Source organism: Diorhabda carinulata, chromosome 1, assembly GCF_026250575.1.
Source record: "Diorhabda carinulata isolate Delta chromosome 1, icDioCari1.1, whole genome shotgun sequence".
In the NCBI taxonomy this organism is placed as follows: Eukaryota; Metazoa; Arthropoda; class Insecta; order Coleoptera; family Chrysomelidae; genus Diorhabda; species Diorhabda carinulata.
The window spans coordinates 12,249,875-12,271,078 of record NC_079460.1 but is presented as its reverse complement, the minus strand read 5'-3'; the positions used below and the strand labels follow the sequence as shown (position 1 = coordinate 12,271,078).

Below are 21,204 nucleotides of genomic sequence, written 5' to 3'. Positions count from 1 at the left end.
GTTTTTTCTAATTATTTTTGAAAGATTGATAAAAAATTGGGTTCCGACTTTATCAAAATATTTTGATAAAAATTTTCTCATCTCTATATATACCTCCAGACCAAAGTGTTGATATTTCAGAACAAGTTCTAAAAACTCGATTAATCTTAGGTTACTTTAATGCTCACAATCATCTATGGGGATATACTGTCCCGGCGTGGTACTACTGTCGAACTTAGTAATTCTGATCTTTATTGGCATGGACCGGATTTTTATTCACCGATAAATCAAGATAGTGCTCATGGAATAATTTAACTAACTCACCAAAAGATATAGGTATCAGTAATAAATAAATCTTTCTTACTTCTGAGAAAGAAAAAATTGGCAATTTTTTAATAAATGAGGACATAAAATGGCATTTCATTCTGTCGCGCTCTCCCACATTTTGTGGTATATGAGAAACGGGAACCAAAAGCTCCATTTAAAACGCATTAGGAATCTGTTTTCACTTTCTAGGACAGTTTTGAATCAGGTAATAGGTATTCTCAATTCCCGTCTCATTCGTCCTTTATACTCTGATATAAAGAATTTAAATCCCCTTACTCCTGCTCATTCTCCCCTTGGTCAACCATTGATCGCTCTACTCAAAGCATATGTTACACTTATTCCCAAGAACCGGCCAAACCAATACCAGAAACTCCAAACCCTTAGACAGAGGTTTTGGACTAGATGGAGCAAAGACTAAGTGAACGAGGTCCAAACCTGAGTTAAGTGGAGAGAGCATTTATCACATTCAATTAGAGTTGGCAATTTGGCACTTATTAAAAACGAAAACCTTTCCTCGATGAGATAGCAGCTGGGTAGAATTCAATTGTATCCTGGGAATTTGCAGAGTAGTTTACATCCGTACCAGTTCCGGAGTCTTATCAAGAGTACTAACAAAGTTGTGCGTTCTTCCCATGCAGTAAATCTTCCAAGTATATTGAAAGCCGTCAAGACTTTTCAAGGTGGGACAACAACGGTACCAACAGTAGAACAATTCTACAATGCCACGTGTTAGGATCAGGAAACATTTTTGTAGTTTTTTGTTCAGTTATTATTTCTTTTCATTAAAAGAAGTTAAAATATTAATACAGTTCATAAAGTCATTATTCATTACAAAGAAGTGACCAACCACAACATTGACATTCGATTCAGTTTATTTAAAAAAGAGATGCAGTGTTGTTCGATGACGTTTTAAGACAGTCCAGTCCTTACGCATATTGAGAGTGGAAATGAACTTACTCAATATTTTTACAAAATCACTTGACAAAGTTAAATTTGACAATTAGAAGCTTTTTAGAAAGATTTGTTGAATTATTTCTTCTAAAGGTTTCGAAAGCGATACATTATGTAATCCAATTTAATTTTATTGAGGGTGGTTTTAGATTTATCCAATAAAATTATTCTTCAGTGGCGTAAACAGTCGAACCTCGATATATCGAATCTAGATGTAGGGAATTCCTTGATAAATCGGAGTTTTTGTAGTCCCCTTGAATCTGCCTATCTTTCCTATGTTATTTTTACCTCCACATATCGAAGGACTGGTTTAGAAGACTTTGAGATATCGAATTTTTCAAGATTCCTTAGCTCACACTGCACCTACTACAAACCGAAGTTTTTGTAGGAAAACATCTACATATCGAAGCCCAGTTGAAAAAACACAAAGCGTTTAATCTGAACAGACCGTTCTGAGAATCATTGTTTTTCTCAGAACGGCCTTTTTTCTCAAATAAGCCTGTAACTACCCCACTCACATTTGTATCCAGTTTGTTTCAATTCTGAAAAATAGAAGTATGAAAATCAAGCTTGTTCGTCATCATCAAGACGATTGAAGGGTTCGAGTTCCAAGACATCGACGAGTGTGTTGTGAAGTGGTTGAAGCAGTGTCGCAACAAAAGCTTATCGATAAGTGGTCCAACCTTACAGGAAAAAGTAACAGAATTCGCTAAAGAGCTCGGTAAACTAAATTTCCGTGCTAGTAATGACTGGCTTCTGAACTTTAAGAAAAGGAATGAAATTCAAAAAAATTACCAGGGAATGTGCAAGTGTAGACGATAATGTGTGTATACAGTGGAGTGAAAAACTTTTTGAACTAATAAAAGGGTAGAATCCTGAAGATATATTTAACGCTGACAAAACTGGACTTCATTATCAGTGCTTACCGGACAAAACCTTAGCATTCAAAGGAGACTTGGGTCATGGCGGAAAAATTAGCAAGCAGAGAGTACTTCTTTGGAAAAGCAAAAAACCCTCGATGTTTTAAAGGGGTTAAAAGCCTACCAATGGACTACACATCAAACCAAAGATCTTGGATGAAATCTGACATTTTTGGCAAACGGTTAACGGACCTAGACAAGGAGATGCGAAGAAAAAAAAGAAAATTCTCATGTTTATAGACAATTGTACAGCACATGGGGATCTTCCCAAACTTAAAAACATAAAAATTGAGTTCCTACCTCCGAACATCTCATTCAAACTACAGCCTCTTGATCAAAGTATAATAAAAAACTTCAAAGTTCTTTACAGAAAAGAAGTGGTGTGCCAATTTCTCCTTGACATCGACGAGAAAAATCCGACAAAAATTAACTTGCTTGATGCCATGGGGATGGACAAATGTGACAGAAAAAACCATTCAAGCCATTGTTTTAAGAAATGCGAGTTTAAACAGAAATATCAAGATCGTGGAGGAACAGTTGAAGAGCATGGTATTGCTTTTGATGCACCACTCCTCCACGATAGAGCGAAATTACAAAGAGCTTAAACATTGAAAAGCTTACTTTCACGGAATTTGTAAGTTTTGACGATGATCTGACTATATGCGGGGAGTTAAGCGATGCAGACATCATAACATCCATTTACACAGACGCAGAAGAAGATGACAGCGAGGACAATATGGACAGCCAGGTCGAGGAACCGGATACAGACCCCACACTTCGTGATGCTCGATGTGCTATTACCATCTTGCGGAAATTCTTGCAAAAGAAAACTGTAATGAGTGATCGAGCAATCCAATCTATTGCTGTATTAGATGATGTATTGGACAAAGTGTCGTTTTCAGGTAGACAAACAACAATTTCCGATTTTTTTCAAAGCTCAGCTCAATTTTTTTTCACACATTCAATATGTATCTGATTTTCAAGTCAATTGTTTTATTGTGAAATAATGACCAAGGATTGTTCTTATTCTAAATACGTAATTATTTTATTTCTAACTGTTTTTTTTTGTGTTTGTCATTAAAATTAAAAATAAAATATTGGTCCAAAATATTGTTCGACTGCTAATAGAGCGAAAGATCATCAGTATGCCAAGCTCTATATCTCTAATAACAAACTTTATTAATAATAATTGATAGTAAATAGAGAGAGATATAAAGTGGTAAACCGATACTCTTTCACTCTCTTCGATAGTTCAAATCCACTTACAACTTTCTCTCTTTTTTCTCTTTCTTTAAATATTAGCACTCAGAATAAATATTAAATTTCTAGCATTACAAAGAAAACTGATGATCCAAAATTACACAAAATAAACAGTTTATTAGACTACGAAAACCATACGTTAACACGATAAAAAGTTGTAAATGTGAGTAATAAATAGATTAGAGGGTAACAGAACCTTTTTTGTTAGTTAGTGTTACTGGATTGTCAACCAAATCTAGGAAAGAATATAAAAAGACAAATTAGTTAAAATGAAAAAAATTTTAGATATATCTCGAGAGGAAAAAATAACTTCCGAGGGCTTGATCTGAATTGTTTTTTCTTTCGCGATATAGTAGTAGAATGAACGGAACGGATAACGAGGAGAATTCGAAAATAAAACAAGAACATATAGACGAGTATTGTGGCCGAAGCAAAATAACATAAGTCGCCTGGAAAACAAGTAAGGAAAAAAGGAGACAGGGGAAGAAATGAGAGGAAATTATGAACAAAAGTGCTAAATTAATGGGGAAAGTGAAGCTATTTAGAAGGGAGCAAAGAAGTCGCTTATTCACAGTGAAAAGTGGACTGATAAAATAGCAATGAGTGACAAAATTAAGTGGAATAAAAATATACCAAACCAGTATAATAATGGTTAGTCTAGTAAGACTAACAATAAAATGGAACAAATATTTTATCAAAACACAAATGATTTTCGTACAAAAGAATCATTATTCTAGCATTATTTCAAGAAAATAGTACCCGGACACTGTATGGAAAACATCCGAATATGAAAAGGAAAGTGTCACAAATAAGTTAAAAACAATTAGAATAAAAGCAAAAAGCACTTAACTTAATTAAAAGTCAGTAGAATACTACACAAAGGAGAGTAACTGGCTAGAAAAAAGACGAATAGACACTTCGCTAACTCCTCCACAACACAGTTCAAATAGAACAGAAAACGATAAGCAATAACCCACAAAAAATACACCAATCATCTTCAATAATTCTAGATGGAATTAAAAACATATACATATATATATATATATATATATATATATATATATATATATATATATATATATATCAAATTCAAATAAAATTAATAGGCCAATAGGACAAAATATTCATTCAGTATTACAGATATTATGGGCATAAAAGTTGAAATACAGCCACAAATACCACAATGTAAATCTTATCAGGCATAACGCCATACAACAAGATATTAAAGAAACATAAATGCCTAAGATGTAAAGGACAACATCTAACCAAACCAACCTAAACCAAAATGCGTTCACTGTTGCGAAAGATCTGGCTAACTATCGCGGATGCGAGAGTAGCCTAAGAACTAAAAACAATCAAGAATAAGCAAATGACAAAGGCAAGGTCAAACCCTGCAGGGTTAATGAAACAAATAAAACCAACAAACTAAAAATGTCAAAAAGCAAAAAGCTACCGGCGCCCTAAGTCAAAACAAACATATAGTAACCTTAGATAAAGGAAAGAATCCTCATATTCAAATACCTCTACAAAAATCAAATAATGATGCTATGAAACAGAAAATCTTAGATAGATTGAACAAGATGGTTGAGCACATTTCAAAATTGCAGTACCGAGCCTCAGGAGCGATTCCTAAATTTTAAAATAAATTATAATTAAAATCCTAGAATGGAATACAAAGGGTTATTACAACACCAGCAAAAGCTACAAATGATTCTAGGCCTACAAAAAAAATACAACGTGATCATATTATGCACCAAGAGAATACTGCAAAAAGCGGTACAACTAAACGATAGAAATACAGGTCACATCAGTTAAAACAAAAACTTACGAGTTTATAATCACAGTTTTATATAGCCCACCGAAATATGCTATAAACTAAGGACAATATATTGATATTCTGAATAGCCAAGGATACAGATTCATAGTGGAAGGGGATTTCAATGCAAAACACGCCCTCTGGGGATCTAGATTGACAATAACTAAATGTAAAGAACTATCAGTAACCTGTAATAATCTTAAATATCAAACTTTGTCAACTGGAAATCAGAATAAAATTCCTGATCTCATATTTTTTTATAATTGTTATAATTTATAGTTATCCTCAAATTACGTGAACTTAGAAAGGATCTGAGACCTGAATTCTAGCCATTCTCCCATACTTCTTACACTTAATGATAATATAATACAAAAAGGGAATGCACCCAAACTAGTAAACCTTAGAACGGATTGGCGAAGTTTAAAAATCAGTCTTAAACAGGCAATTGATTTTTCAATTCCTCTGCAAACGGAAAAATAGATCATAGAATAGAATATCTTGTAACAAATATTCAGCAAGCAGCTTGAGAGAGCAGTCCCTTGATTAAATACCAAACAAAAGGAAATAATTACCCTAAAGAAATCAGAGACCTTATAAAAGAGAGAAGGAGAATTAGAAGAAAATGGCAGCAAACCAGACCACCAGATGATAAGACAACTTTAAACACTGCAACAACACGAAATTCAGAGTATTAAAAATTATTAGTTTGCTGAATACCTGAGTGAATTAAATTATAATAACGGTACGATTTATTCTTTCTAGAAAGTAACCAAACGATTGAAGATTGAAAAAGTCTATTCTACATTACCTACCAAGAAGATGGAAGTTGGGCACTAGATAATAAGAAAAAAGCAGATAGATTCGCGAATCTTTGAAAAAAAATTTCCAGAGTAAAGAAGGTGAAGAAACAAAAGAATAGAATAAACCAAAACAGACCTGATATTTCAAAATTGTACGAAATATTGCTCCTTAAAAGGATAAAACCTATAATAAATGAAAAGAATATCATGTTATACAGGAGTAATCGAAAAGTTATCACGTTAATATTCAGCACTACTAAAATCTTTCATATCGGACAGAGTAAAACAGGAAGAAGCATACCCTCATTTAACAGAAATCAAGACCCTGTACTCTATTTACTATATAGACCAGCGATATACCAAACCTTGAATACAATAAAATTGCAACGTTTGCTGATGATACGATCATTCTGGCCGTCGGAAAAGACCACAAAGAAGCTAATATGAAATTACAAAGATCCATATACCTCATTAACATTTGGACTAATAGATGGCGTATCGAGATGAACGAAAAAAAAACTGGTCATTTTAACTTCACGAACCCAAAATATTCCAGTAACAATAAGCAATACTCAAATTCATTACACTAACAATGCAAAGTATTTGGAAACGACATTTGACGCTAAAATTCGTTGGAGATTCCACGTTAAAAGGAAACGCGAAGAGCTGGGTGTAATTATTTATTGATATTGAATCCCGTTTGAACATATGATATACAGGTTTAGAGCAGTGCCAGTATACGTATTAACTCCTCCATAATGATAATTTAGTGAGAAGGCTCGAAAGAATGAAGCCGTTTGAGTTAGTTTAATTGACGATGTTAGTTACAAGCAGAGTATCACAAATAACTTATTAGTTAACGGCAGTGTTGTTAAAATTACTAGACAGTAAGGGATACTAATGAGCAGGAATTAAACATTTAGGAATTTCCATATTAGTTAAGTTAGAATAAATTTGTTCATTGATCCAAGATCAGATTATAATAAAAGTAAAATACGCCTCCCACTGTCCGACAATTAGAAAGAAAAGAGGTGGTAGTGGTGTTTTCAATATTTAGAGACTGCTATTGTTAGTGGTACTGATGTTTGAATAAAATTATATGATAAATATCACATATCTTGGAAACGATCAATAGCTTATCATTAACGCAAATAGTCCAGACGGAAAATTTGAAAATAAACAGAAGCCATCGGGGTCATATCAGACCCATCCCAGCATCCATCCATAGAATGTCGAAAAGAGAGTGGATAACACTATCGTGAAGAAAAGAAGTGGATAGCCGGACATCACCACTAAACTCATGGAAGTAAGAGAAAGAGAGCGTATAGATAAGAAGACTGCCGACCTAAGATGAAAGGCCCAATTGTAAGACGTTTCCAGTTTTAATTGCCGTATGTCTGTTCTAATTATATTATCTCTATGATTTAGACGTGTATACTCCACAATTTAACTGTACTATTGAATAACAAAAACAATTAAACGATACTAGAAATTAAAAGGTTTGATACTTTGATTAAAGGATTTTACGATGTCATAAAAATTTATATCAAACTAAATATATTTAAGTCAGATAAAATAACAACAAAGAAAAAATATTTGATAGAATGCGAACCCAGAAATATCAGATCATTGCCAATTACCTCTTTCATATACACCAAGTCATATAAATATAACGTCAAGTATTTTGTCGAGTTGTTTTTGAAAACGCGTAACCGTGAAATGATGTATTAAAAAATACGTCAGCGCGAGAATTTTGTTACATTGAAGTTATATCAGAAACTGTAATTCTACAAGTTTGAGACACATTCTGCATAATTACTCGGTTATTTTTGTGCTTAGGAAAACAGAGAATTCAGAAAATTTCTCAGAAGATAAATAAAAACGTAATTTTATATACTTTTTGTATTGACGGTACGAGACTAATTTCTATACGTTTCTTGTTTCTAATTTAATATTAGACTGAACGTCTCTCTCCAAACTTCTTTATATTTTATATTATATAAAAATAGATTTCTTATTAGCATCATGACAAAAGTAACAGAAGTCTACACAGAATACATAAGTCTAAGAAACTATAGTAATTGATGCTTATGATACAAACATTCCTCCTTCTTCAGGCACTGTTGTTGATTAATATATATCATATAGATTACCGTTTAATTCAGTTTATCTCCTGCCTTGTGAGTACATTCTTCCTCCAATACATTGGCATGATAAAGTATCAGTGAATAATATCACAATAAAACAAAAATTCAAAACAACAAAATTTATTGTAAAATTTTGAGCAATTTAAAGAAAAAATTTTCATAGTAGTAATGACAGCATATATACAAAAACATTTAAACTATCAAAAAAAATTTTTTAACTCTCAACTAAAACAAAAAATTATATTATGGCACATAAAAAAGACTTCAACAAAACTCAAATCTATCATTAGTATATTAAGTACATTTTTTTATCGAATGTGTATGGTTTTTTTCACTAGATTGAAAAACCTAATCTGCGAGGAATAAGGCACATCATATCAGCTGCCGCAAGTTTAGAAAATATTTATGAATAATATTGCTATCTTTGAAGAATCTGTGCCACACAATATAAAAACCACACAAGTTGAAAACAGAAAGAAATCAATTAATGAGTAACACAAATGTTATTATATTGTGAATATGGACAAAACATCTAAAAACATTGGTACTAAAAATTAAATCTAATTAAATTCATACATTTAATCGTAATGAAAAATATTTCAAGTAATTTCTGCAAATTTTTTTGGAAAATTATTTATAACATGACAATCTATAAACAAATATATATTTTCACTAATAATATCCACATTCAAGAAACAGTCGAGAAAAATTAACATACGATATCATCTATTCTAAATACTCAAAATATAGCTGCTAATGTAAAACTTATCAGTCATTAGTGACTATCAATTCGCTCCCTCAATATAAACATTACATTACGGAAATACATCCCTGTTGATACTTGACTATGTTTCAATCTCCATTCTATTTTGTAAACAAAATTGATTTTATACATTAATCAGTGGAAGAACAAAGTTTCATTTATATGTATAATAAAATAAAAATTCACATTTGTTCCAATGTAAATATATATTTGTTATTATCAATTGTGAAGAATAGGTTATTGCTTTTGATCTATTCATACCCAAGGAATTTCATTTATATAATTGCTGCGACTCATTATGTTATTCATGTTGTAGTAATATATTGATTAATATAATTATAAAAGAGTGCAACAGATCGAAACGTCAAAATTTTTGTGTTTTGAAAAGAAGTTTACACTTAAACTTTAATCTCATTCATAATGTACCAATAAAAATTCACTCTTTGGTGCTTAAATTCCACAGTCTCTTAATAATAAATAAAGTCTATTCTTTTGAATATATATTCCAAGCTCCCAATAAGTACGTATTCATCATTAGGGACTGAAATTATTGTCGAAATATAACATTGTATATATCTTTATATAAATATACTAAGAAATTTGAAATTTACTTATATTAATTAATTTGAACGCATTATATAATCATACTATTTGCAGAAATTATATGAAGATTCATATTATCTTAAAAACACATTATGATTAATATGATAATTTATAAAGGTTAACAGAAAATGAATGGACAGACATTAAAATAGTTTAGTTTGGATCTATTACTATATATTTCTAGGGTTTCTAGAAAAGAGCACTAACTTTATCAACAATCTAAGAAACATCAAAATGTGAAGATAATTTCAAATATATGCTTCAATTGTAACTTGCACACTGATTTTCAAATTGATAGTCGTTGCTTACTAGTTAGAACCTGAAATAGGGAGATATTGAGGTTTGCAGCAATTTGGAAATAGGGATTCTCTATTAAACAATTATTCCAAACATGCGCAGAGATCACTGAATGTGACTAAGTTGCCCAAGCATTTTATGAAGTTTCAATATTTTATTGTATAACGATCTATTCTTTATGAACTTACCTCTTCAAACGTTTTTCTTGTATTTTACTTGCAATTTTCGATGATAAAATACCTTCAGTAATTGATTTTTTATAAAGAACAAAAATTAGTGACTCAAAATATTTACATTTTGGCTCCCAGGTATACAAACCTACACCGTAAGCCGTAAGCAATCAAAAATACATAGGTTAAAAAGACAATTTCAAATATTATCAGTATGCACAAAGCTCAATTCTTCTTGATAATTACAGTTATAATTATAGACTAGAGTAAGGATTTTCAATTCAAATCACTGAATCAATTATATATAGACTTGTTGGAGGAAAAATCTAAAGTTCCAATTGCCGCCAGTTTAAAACAGAATAACAATATTTTAGTACGTACATATATACAATATCTATATACATATTTAAGAAGACATAGAAACAGAGTTTTGTATTCCATTCAATAAATAACAGTAGTATATAAATAAGCAACAATAAAGTAAAACAAAATAATTAACAATACATAAGTAGTCGAATTTATTGAGCATCTCCTTTCTGGTACGTTACTGAGACGACATCACCACCTACATTGATAAGACATTGTCCCTGAAATTTTAAAATTTACTATAATTACATTTTTTTAGTTTATGAACACCATCATTATTTATATAGAATTGTGGAAGTGCGCATGGAAATTTGAGCAATTGAGCTCATATAACCCAGAAAAACTACTGGACTGTTTGATATAAAAATAAATCAACCATTGAACTGACACTTTTTTAATATTACTATACCCATATTATGTGATGATGGACTAAAGAGATAGCACTATAGTTAATGTTATTGTTTTCGTTGTACTCAGAACATGTAATAAAATAATTTGTTCTAGAAAAAAAATATAATGTATTCAATTACTATCTATAACTAACTTGTTTATCTGTTCCATTTAGAAAAAAAATTCCTTTTGCCGCAATGAAGATAGGTGTTAATTACAATCAACAAAAGATCCGGAGAAAATAGGTAGTCAACAGCTACTTCATTTTCTCTGCGAATCTGTTATCTATCCCCTACATAATGGTTTAAGTTAAAATTTTGTATTTATGCATGAAGGATTCAGGACGCACTGGAAGTAGGACATATCAGGAGGTCGAATTAGCTAGTCAACTCTCCTCATATTAATCCAAATGCAAACATGTGATTTCATTATTATAGCCTTTCACAATTCGTATCAACACATCTCAGATTACAGACGAAGTTAGTCGTAGCAGCGTTAGAGGACTAAGATAAAATTATACAAGAAACTATCAATTGTCTGGTTATGTCAAAATGTTATTGGGATGTTGTGGAGGTCGGACAGGTTAAACAGCTGTATTATAAAAAATGGACCCTCCACTACACTGGAAGGTATCTAACCCCCCCCTTCTCCAGAGCAAAAGTCTTGACACTCCACCGAATAACATAATCAAGAAATAAAATAATTTTATTGTATTTCTGGGTTTTCTATAAACTACTCCTCTATCAGGATTGCAGGAGGATGGGGTCCAAGACTTTTGACGTTGTGTGTATAGGAGTACTCAATTACAACCCATAAATAAAGCATTCAACTGTTCTATCGATCATCATCCGAGCTCGGAAACTTGGCGCACTGGGTAACGATATTCATTCTTCAATACAGAACAAAGGCTCACAAAATACGTCAATTACCGTTTACATTCTTTGTTTATTGTATATATCTAATTTGGAAATTAAAATGCGTAATTGAAAAGGCAGAATAATGTTTCATTCATTCTATAGTCATTCGTTTTTGAAGTACGAACAAATGAAAATTAATTAATTATAAAGTGATGAAACCCCTGTTGTTTTATTCGTCAGAATTTTCCCAAATAAGCAAATCCTTAGATTGTCATCCCGTGAATATATGGGGTTGTGTAAAGCGAACATAATATAAATAAATATTTATTGCAATAAAAAAATATATCACTACTAGCATTTTCTGTTTCTGATTCCAACATGAAGTAGATACATAGAAACTTTTTGAAACACTAATAGTATTTTATAATATACTAGCTATATAATATATAAAACAAGTACATAATAATGGTTCTTCTATTTTATTTATGTATCTGAAATTCATCTCAATATTTAGTATTCATAAAAACATCATAACAATAAAAAGGTAACAAAACAGGAGGTACACAATCAAAATACTGAATCATTCTTCAAACAACTCACCTGATTTTTATGAAAATTATGATGTAAAAACAATTCAGTCAAAAAGAAAGCTACTAAAGCATTTCCGCCTAAAGCTGACACATGAGCTCGAACTATTGCTAGCACCTCGGTAACAAAACTGTGAAGAAATCCACTGAGGCCTCCTTCCTATCAACACGTAAATACAACTTAATATTAGAAGTTATAAACAACAAAATATCTATATTAAGATTCATTAAACAATCTTGCCTTCTTCCTATTGACAGGAAAAATATTAAATAATATTAAAAAATTCATCAAGGAATACAACAATAACACAAAGTTTCGATTTACAATTTATTATGCCGTTTCAGTTGTAATGACTTGAGAATAATGAATTTTGCTTATGAAACTAAAATATGAAGCGATAATTTCACCAAAAAACATTTACATATGTTATACTAAAATAAATTTAAGAAAATCGTCATGTGACATATCACGAGACATTTTCAATTATTAATATGACCACCTGCAGAGCTGGAAATAACTATTAACTAGGTAATAAAGAACTAACTTAAGTATATAAACAAACTACTTGAATTTTACGAGGTTACAGCAAACTTAGTTCCATTGTTAAATAATATGAAAGTCTCTTTTATCTAGTTACTTTTGTGAAGTAACTTGTAACGGATACTTTATGTTTTAGAGAATAATTATGTTACAGCAAGTGATTTTAGTTATAAAAAGTAACTTCAGTTGCAAAAAGTAATGTAGTTTTAAAGAATAACCTAAGTTGCGAAAAAGTATCTTAAGTGCAGAGTTCCAATCGCCTATTACGGATAACAATGAATAAGAAAAATGCTATGATTGATTTTAACATAATTAAGTAGTAATTGTAGTGAATAGTAATTAATAGAAGTATAATAATATACATTTGCACAAAGTAGGGTGAGTCGTGTATTTTAGTGTTAATCTTTATTTTGGATACAATATGGATATGGAAACATCAAAGTAATTCGTATTAAAACCTTCACATTTTTATAATTATCGAGACTGTTTTTTATATTGCGTGTCTCAAATGTTTTTTAATAGTGCTAAATTTTAATTGTATTTATTTTAAAATTTGACTGCATAATAAGAGCTAGGCCAATAAAAGTGTGAGATTTCGAACTACTGCAGTGCTGAATGTTCTCTTGCCACGATATTTTTCTTATAGCGTACTCTTTTTAATATATTTTTTTCGAGCTTTCGAATACTTATTTATTCACCATTAAAATAATGAAGGATTGTAATGTCTTGATTTTTTTCCTTTTAAAAAAATTATAATCAAATTCATAAGATTCAAAAATCAATGTTCAAATTGACACAAAGTGCCTTCTACTCCTTGTATTCTAATGATAATATTTAATTTCGGGCGTGCTGCATACTGGTTTAATTATTGCTATGGATTTATATACTAATTATTACCCATCAATTTGTTATTCATTGTGTTTTATTTTATTGATATCTTTATTTAGTTTTTTATATGTTTGTTTTTTAGTTATTACAAGCTTTTGTCTACAAATTGTAACATTTTTTGACAATAAAGCATCTCTCCCTCTCTCAATTGTATTGTTTAATAATTCTGGAAAATTTAGCACTAACGGATTTTATGAATGGTAAAGATGTGTAAATAAGTGTGACTGTCAAATGTAATATTTTCAAAAGATATGAAGAATATAATTTTTCATAAAAAAAGTTCGTAAAGTATTTTTAGGTTGTTTAATTGGAGTGTTTATTGGTGAATCTAACTGACAAAGTAGGTTTATGAATTTTTCACAAACAGTAGAATTTAGCAGAAATACCCTTAGAGTTTGTAATTTCTCTTTAGTTTTTTTGTCAATGTGTTTTTGGTTGAAAACATTTATAAACATTTATTACAATTATTAGTTGTTTTGAGAGTTAAATCATTAGTGTGTTCATTATATGATGTATTATTATAGTTGTTTCTCCATAATAACTGTGATATTACTTCTATCAGATGAAATCCATTCTCAAATTGAATATTCTGCCGTTCTTCAAAGTGAAAAACAACTACTTTCCTGGCTAATACCTCGACGAATATTGAAGACCTTGTTGTCAATATTAACATCCCAAATGGCTCGCAATTGCAAGGAGAGATTGTAACTACTGCCTAGTTTCGACATCAATACGTCTCATCAGAGCTGTTTAACAACCCATTTCGGGTTTGAGACCCGAACTGAAAACAACGTCGAAAAGCGTCGGTATGTGGTACATGTAGTTAAACATTCTCCAGCAAACGCTAAGTAGTGAACACTTCCAACTTACGAATCAGTGGTCAGGTAGAAATCTAGAGTAGTCGCCAGTAATATCTATTCCGATGGTAAATTAGGTGTGTAAAATGTATCAAAATAACGGATTCCTACTATTCACCTCTGAAATAATTTCGAAATTCATTATTTCGAAAATGTAACAATTTATATATTGCCGTTGATGCGTTTTTAGTATATTTGTAACAATTTAGCCTATTTTATTTATATTATTAGATTAGATTTCAAAAATACCAAAATATTAACACAAGATAAAAATTAACAATAAAAAAATGATCTTTATAAAACAAAATAAATTATCAGTCAATGATACACAAGACGTAAAAAAACTTAAGTAAAATTTATTTTAACTTAATCAATTAAGTTTTCAAACTTATTTATCGTTAAGTATCTAGGGTAGGTAAACTAAAGTCTAATATTAATCTTCTCTGATATATTATGACATTATATTTGACATTGGACAAAATTTTATTACATATTTTATCAAATTTATCAATTATTTTCAATCATTTTCATTTGTTTTTTGATAATGCTTCTATTCAGAAGTGAAACGTCAAGATTGGATAAAATAATAGGATAAAAATTCATGGGAATTTTAATTTCAAGTGTTATAGCACAATTAGTAATGGAAGATCTCGAGGAAACTGTCCTAAGCAAACTTAGGTAGATATGTAGATGTTGCATTACTGCCGTACCAAAGAATCAAATTAAAAACATAAATGAAAAATTAATTCTTAGCGTAAGAAACTTCAATTCACATTCAATATATAAAATAAATATAAGAGCAGATTGGTATACGAAATCAGGATCAGTGATAATAAGTTTAGCTGATAGATCTATCCAACTATCATATCCTGAATTTAGATGCTTAGCGATTCAAAAAGCAAAAACTGCATTGAAAGAAAATGATTATCCGGAAAAAATGATAAATAACATATTCAAGAAAAGGATAAACAGATACTACAATCAATTAAAAAACAGACACGAAACATCAAAACATAAAACATTTTTCTTTTCCATATGTTCAAGGACTTTCCCAACAACTATCAAATTATTTTAATAAATATACTAGTATAAGTTATAAAGGACATAATACGTTACCCAAATATTTCACTAAATTAAAATCTAAAACACCAAAAAACGAAAGAAGTAATATTATATATCAATACTAATATAGAGCAGTCCAATCGGTATTTAGAAAATTGACTAAAAGGTCATTAATACGATAAAAAAACTGCATTAATGAACCATAAAATATCAAAAAAACATAATATATATATATATATATATATATATATATATATATATATATATATATATATATATATATATATATATATATATATATATATATATATATATATATTATGACTTAAAGATAAGTCGAAACGTCAAAATTTATCTTTCTTTTAAAAACTATCAAAAAAAAACTAATTTTAAAACAGAAGAGACCTAAAATCAAGACGATCTAGAAACATAATAATATAATTATATAAAAGGTCTAAGAAATAAAAAATTCATTAATATTAATATTATTAGTGAAATATTTGGTTAATGTATTATGTCTTTGACAACTTTTCGAATTGAAGGGTCATACATCTTACAGCCGAGCACAATACACTTCATCTAATAATTAATTTATCACATTTTATCGGAATAGTAGCGGTATGAAACTTCTACTCACCTCCCTAATAGAAGTTGTTTCTCTTATAAAAAAGAAATTAATGTTTCCTAAATATTTATCAATACTGGCACCAGGTACGTAGGACAAAGGCGTTATATCAACTCCATGTATTTCTTTTTGTGGCGTCTACAAATTGATATCATCGAGTAATAATGCAATAATTTAATTTAATAAGTTATGTTTGCTTAAGATTATCAATGACATTTTAAACAATATGAAGCGTACTGCAATTCATTGTTTAAAAAGAAAGTAAAGTTTTGAATGACTGTGGAAGTGAGAAAATGTAGTAAAAAATCTTTTTTTACTATAAAGTCACGAAACAATTATGCTAATTGATTGCTCTTTTTACATAAACAAACAGTTAAAATAGAATTAGAAATTGATTATTTAGAAGGCAGGCTTCGTCGTATTGTCAAAATTTCTGTTTATCCAAGTCAACGCATGTATTCTCTATATTCACGCAAAGTTTAATGTCATTAAATTTATTTGCAATGCTTCATTGAACTAGTTCATCTCAAGTATTTCAGCAGTTTTACATTGAATTTGTCTGCTTGAGTCTTAGGTGAATCAACTATCGAAAACATCCGTATGAATGATACATAATTAAGAAACGGTCTAAATGTGTTTAAGTTCTTTAAAGGGAACTTAACATAAAATAACTTGTGACTGAATCATCGTTCAAATTTGACGTGAAAAGACCTGAAACTACCCTTTTGACAGAGTAATAGATTCTTATATATGATAGTTCAACTATCAAGAGTAGATGAACATAATTAATAAATACTAAAACATATCTGTAGTCCCGCAAACCTTACAAATATAAGATATGATCAGCTAATAGATAAACTGTCCCAATGGGTTTCAATTTGGAATTGAGAAAGAAGAATACTTCGAGTAGGAACTAGATATAATAACAATTTGTTGTATTATTAAGCTGCAATTTTTGGAGCCAGTGTTTATATTAGGAAAAGGTTTACTGGTGGGAAAATGTAGTATAAAACAGTCAAATTAATAGGTTTTAGTTTATCTTCTGTCTCTAAAGACGATAACTTGATTATCGAAACGCACGTCAGACAGTGTAATTATGACTGTTGGTGTAGTGGTAGTGTAAGCATCGTGTTCAGCATATTGTATTATGTTGACAGAAATACATTTGTAACTGTTTAAATTGGAGAGAATGCGTGAGGAAGAACTGGATAGAAAAATTTTAGAACAGTAAATCCCAGTGGCGTTGAATAAGGAAGCATCTAAAAAATAATTAGTAGAAATAAGAATAAATAACAGCAAGTAGGAAGAGGAAGAATATATGAAAACTATGAAATATGTTGAAGGTAGCAATATAAAATGAAGTGAGTGTACAAATACGGGAAAAAAAGAAATATTACTTTTGCTTGTTAGATAGTTAAATATACTTATGAGGAACCTAATAAAACAGTAACAGATTATATTTATATTATAATATAAATCCACGTAGTTAAAACAGATACAGAAACTGACATATCTTATATTTCTATTTCTTTTAAGTATAAACAGCATTTTGCAATGGTTGAAACCTACTACTAATAAATTAAAATATTGTCATGGACCCGTGCTAGCAACTATTTCATGATACTGCCTCTTTCATACCACGCATCCAGTATAATGATTCATTTTTAGAATTTCTCAACCCACTTTTTTAACAAATAATTTTTATTTCAATTTATACTCCAAGTAAATAGAATGAAGAACTATTAAATGATACTAACATGTCTTTGTTTAAGTGACTTGTACCTGGAAGAAGATCTCTGTTTAGTATATCGTCCACTTTTACTGCCAGATATTGCATTTTCAGGAATGTTATCTTCATCTAATTTGAAAATCATGTCATCTTCTGCAAAAATAGTTTAAATATAAAATACAATATATGAAACTTATATTTATTACCGTTGCGTTTTGGTATCACCGATTTAACTTCTTTAGATGTTTTTCCCAAGCCCAAAGCCATACCTGAAACAAAATAAAAAATGTATTTAAAGGGTATAAATAAAAAACCGCAAAGTAGAGCGAAAGTGTGAACAGTTTTTTATATTGCTCAACTACAAAATAATTTTGTATATAGTAACAGTGGTGAAAATAAATTACTCTTTGAATAAAACAGTAAAAAAACTTGTGAAAAGTGTTTATTATTGAAATTACAGGTAAATAATGAACAAATATTAAAAGGTTATCGAGTGATACGTTAATAACTTTAACGGAAGTACAACAAAATAAATTACGGTGTTTCCAGCTTATGCTTAAATTCTAGAAATTTAAAGTGAAAATCATAAGTTTACACAAAGAAGGGAGAAGCCTCCGAAGTGTTGAATTGAGTGACACTCTTATCGTTGTGTATAACTATAATGGAGTAAATAGAGGAACTGTTTACCTAGATAGAAATCAAATTTAAATTTATGGATGATAAATTAGAGAACCTAGTACAAAATGTAGAGGAGAAAGAAAAAGAAAATAATATTTCACAGGATAAATTCATGAAACAAGAAAAAAGTATTAGAATGAGAAAGAAACATCTTATCTTTAAAGGCGTGTCAGATACACATACTGTAAACAAGATTAAGTAATAATAATATTAGAACGAATGGGCGTTAACTGAATTGGAAGACGTTACGAGAATTGAAAATATAAAGGGAAAAAACCGATTTTGTTAATGAAATCTTCAAAAAAAAAGTGAAGATTTTGCGAAATATAAATAATGATAGGGGACTGATATTCGGGTTGAGGAAGATTATTCTAAGGAAGAAAGAAGGCAACTACTGCCAAAACTTGAAGAGGCAAGAGCGATTAGAAAACGAACCTTTATTAAATATAATAAATTGATACTCAACAATAAAGTTTATGGAACATCGAAACAAAGCGAATGAATAAATATGGAAACAGATGATGAAGACAAAAAGTAAGAGAAAAATCAATAGCAGGTTATCCGGAGAGGAATAATAATAACTATAGATAAAAATTGAATTAATAGCGAAAAAATAGAGTTTAAACTTAAAATGACTTTCAAAGTATTACCACAAAAAGTGCCTGCCAAAATCAACAACTACTAAAATTATGTCTAATCACAAAATCAATTTGTAAGTTGGGATTCTAAAGACATCAAAAAGTAACGTATTAAAATGTGTGCCTAAATAAATATTGTGGTTACCGTGTTTACTCCAGCGAAAACCTTGTTTTGTTAAGACAATGCAAATGTGCCATTCAATGAAAAAAATGGTAAAACGATTACTTTTTCAATCGACCTACTCCTACATACAATCATGAGCAACAAGACCTCCCCAATCCTATTATTAGTATTATTATGCTTAATATAGAAGAAAGAATGACCTTGGTGAAAAATTAATACATATTCTCATATATTTAAAAAAGCAATTGCTATATTATAAGTGTTAACTTCTGCATATATTGGACATAAAAAGGAATGAGCCATTTTAGGACAGTATTATCATTAGATAATGCCTTAATTATTGTCGCAGTACTGACTAATTCATAACGCTAATTCCACCAGCAATTTGTTATTTAGATCAAGTGAATCAGGTAAATCAAAATTATGTAGAAAAAATGTAGCCAAAATCCACAACATGGTTTGATGTGAAAATTTATACAATTAATTCTAAGCTGTATTAAATATTACGACTTAACTTGTGAACATATTTCCAGGATGTCCCTTTTCGAATTTTAATACAATCAGAATTGTAATAAAAGCATTTACAGATATAGCAACTTTGGATGACTCTAATATTCCTTAACTTCCAAAAAGGATCAACTAATTTGTATACTAAATGTATTGTCTGAAAGTGATTCATAATGTGAATATAGTAAAAGTTGCAACTTTCCTCACAGAATATGAAATTTATACCAAAAAGACAAAATCATACAAAGTCATACATATTATACATATATATCACACAGCATGTACTATGTGTGCATTCCACATAGCGACTACGATCATTGTGGTCGCGGCGAGAACGTCTCTCATGACGTCATGACTACCGTTCACGACGACCCTTGTCAAGAGGTGGATCGAAGTGAACGTTGAAAGAATTAGAAGAATAAGCAAAACTCGAGCAACGCAAATTAACCAAAAGAATCTATCTCATTATTGATGCTGTATGGGATATTATAGGTATTTTTGAAGCATAATGGAGGTTAAGTACCAACAAATAATTTACTATAGCCGCATAATCACGTTTGGACTATGGGTGGAGGGGAGAAAATAATAAGTAGAAGTACCAACAACAGTATCCGGAATAACAATCATTGAGAATCCTGCGGGTATTTGTCTATGATGTGAAATTAAATATACCATTCAACACATAATTAAAGAATTAGAATAATTAATGTGTTAATAGAAATGTGAGATTTTTTGTATTAATCACGTTCATTAACGAAAAAAATATGAGGTATTCTGTTTCTAATCAGAGGCGGCCAACGGCCTCGTGTCTTACAGCCGAAAAAAAAAATTTTAAAAAGTATGGAAAATCCAGAAGTACACATCACAAGGTTAAGATTGACCGTGAAAAAATTCACGTTCCAGCAATCGCTGGAAAATAATCAAAGATAAATTGAAGCTTACTATGAAGCCTTTATCAGACACAAGATGGGAAAGCAGAACGAAATGTTAAGTTTGGAATTTTCATATCATTGCATATATGGTATGAGTTATTAACGCGTGTCAATACCATAATCAAATTATGACAATCTGTACAAGTCCATTTAAGCATTGCTCTTGAGAATTTACGTACATTTTCTGACTGTATCAAAGAATATCGTCAAACTAGATTCAAAAAATGCTTGTCTGACGCTTGTCAGTTTGTTGATAAAAGAAGTTATGATTTACCAAAGATTTCAAAAATCAAAGAGTACCCAAAAGAAAAGGATGTTTGATTATGAATGCAGCGATGAACCTAAAAAGACTGTTAAAAGCTGGTATGATACAAAGTTTTTTGTCACCAT

The 21,204-nt window shown here is 30.1% G+C and overlaps 1 protein-coding gene across 2 annotated transcripts in view; it reads right to left on the bottom strand.

Moving 5' to 3' along the window:
• Window positions 1-8,304: 8,304 nt before the first annotated feature.
• Window positions 8,305-21,204, bottom strand: part of LOC130898808 (C2 domain-containing protein 5) — a 40,004-nt gene continuing 27,104 nt past the window's right edge. For both annotated transcript variants that reach the window (XM_057808355.1, XM_057808347.1), the window contains exons 14-18: window positions 18,142-18,204; window positions 17,964-18,088; window positions 16,219-16,344; window positions 12,247-12,393; window positions 8,305-10,620 (exon numbers count right to left, since the gene is read on the bottom strand). In XM_057808355.1, coding sequence (XP_057664338.1) covers window positions 10,552-10,620; window positions 12,247-12,393; window positions 16,219-16,344; window positions 17,964-18,088; window positions 18,142-18,204 — 530 coding nt within the window. In that variant the 3' untranslated portion in view covers window positions 8,305-10,551. The remainder of the gene's footprint in view (window positions 10,621-12,246; window positions 12,394-16,218; window positions 16,345-17,963; window positions 18,089-18,141; window positions 18,205-21,204) is intronic.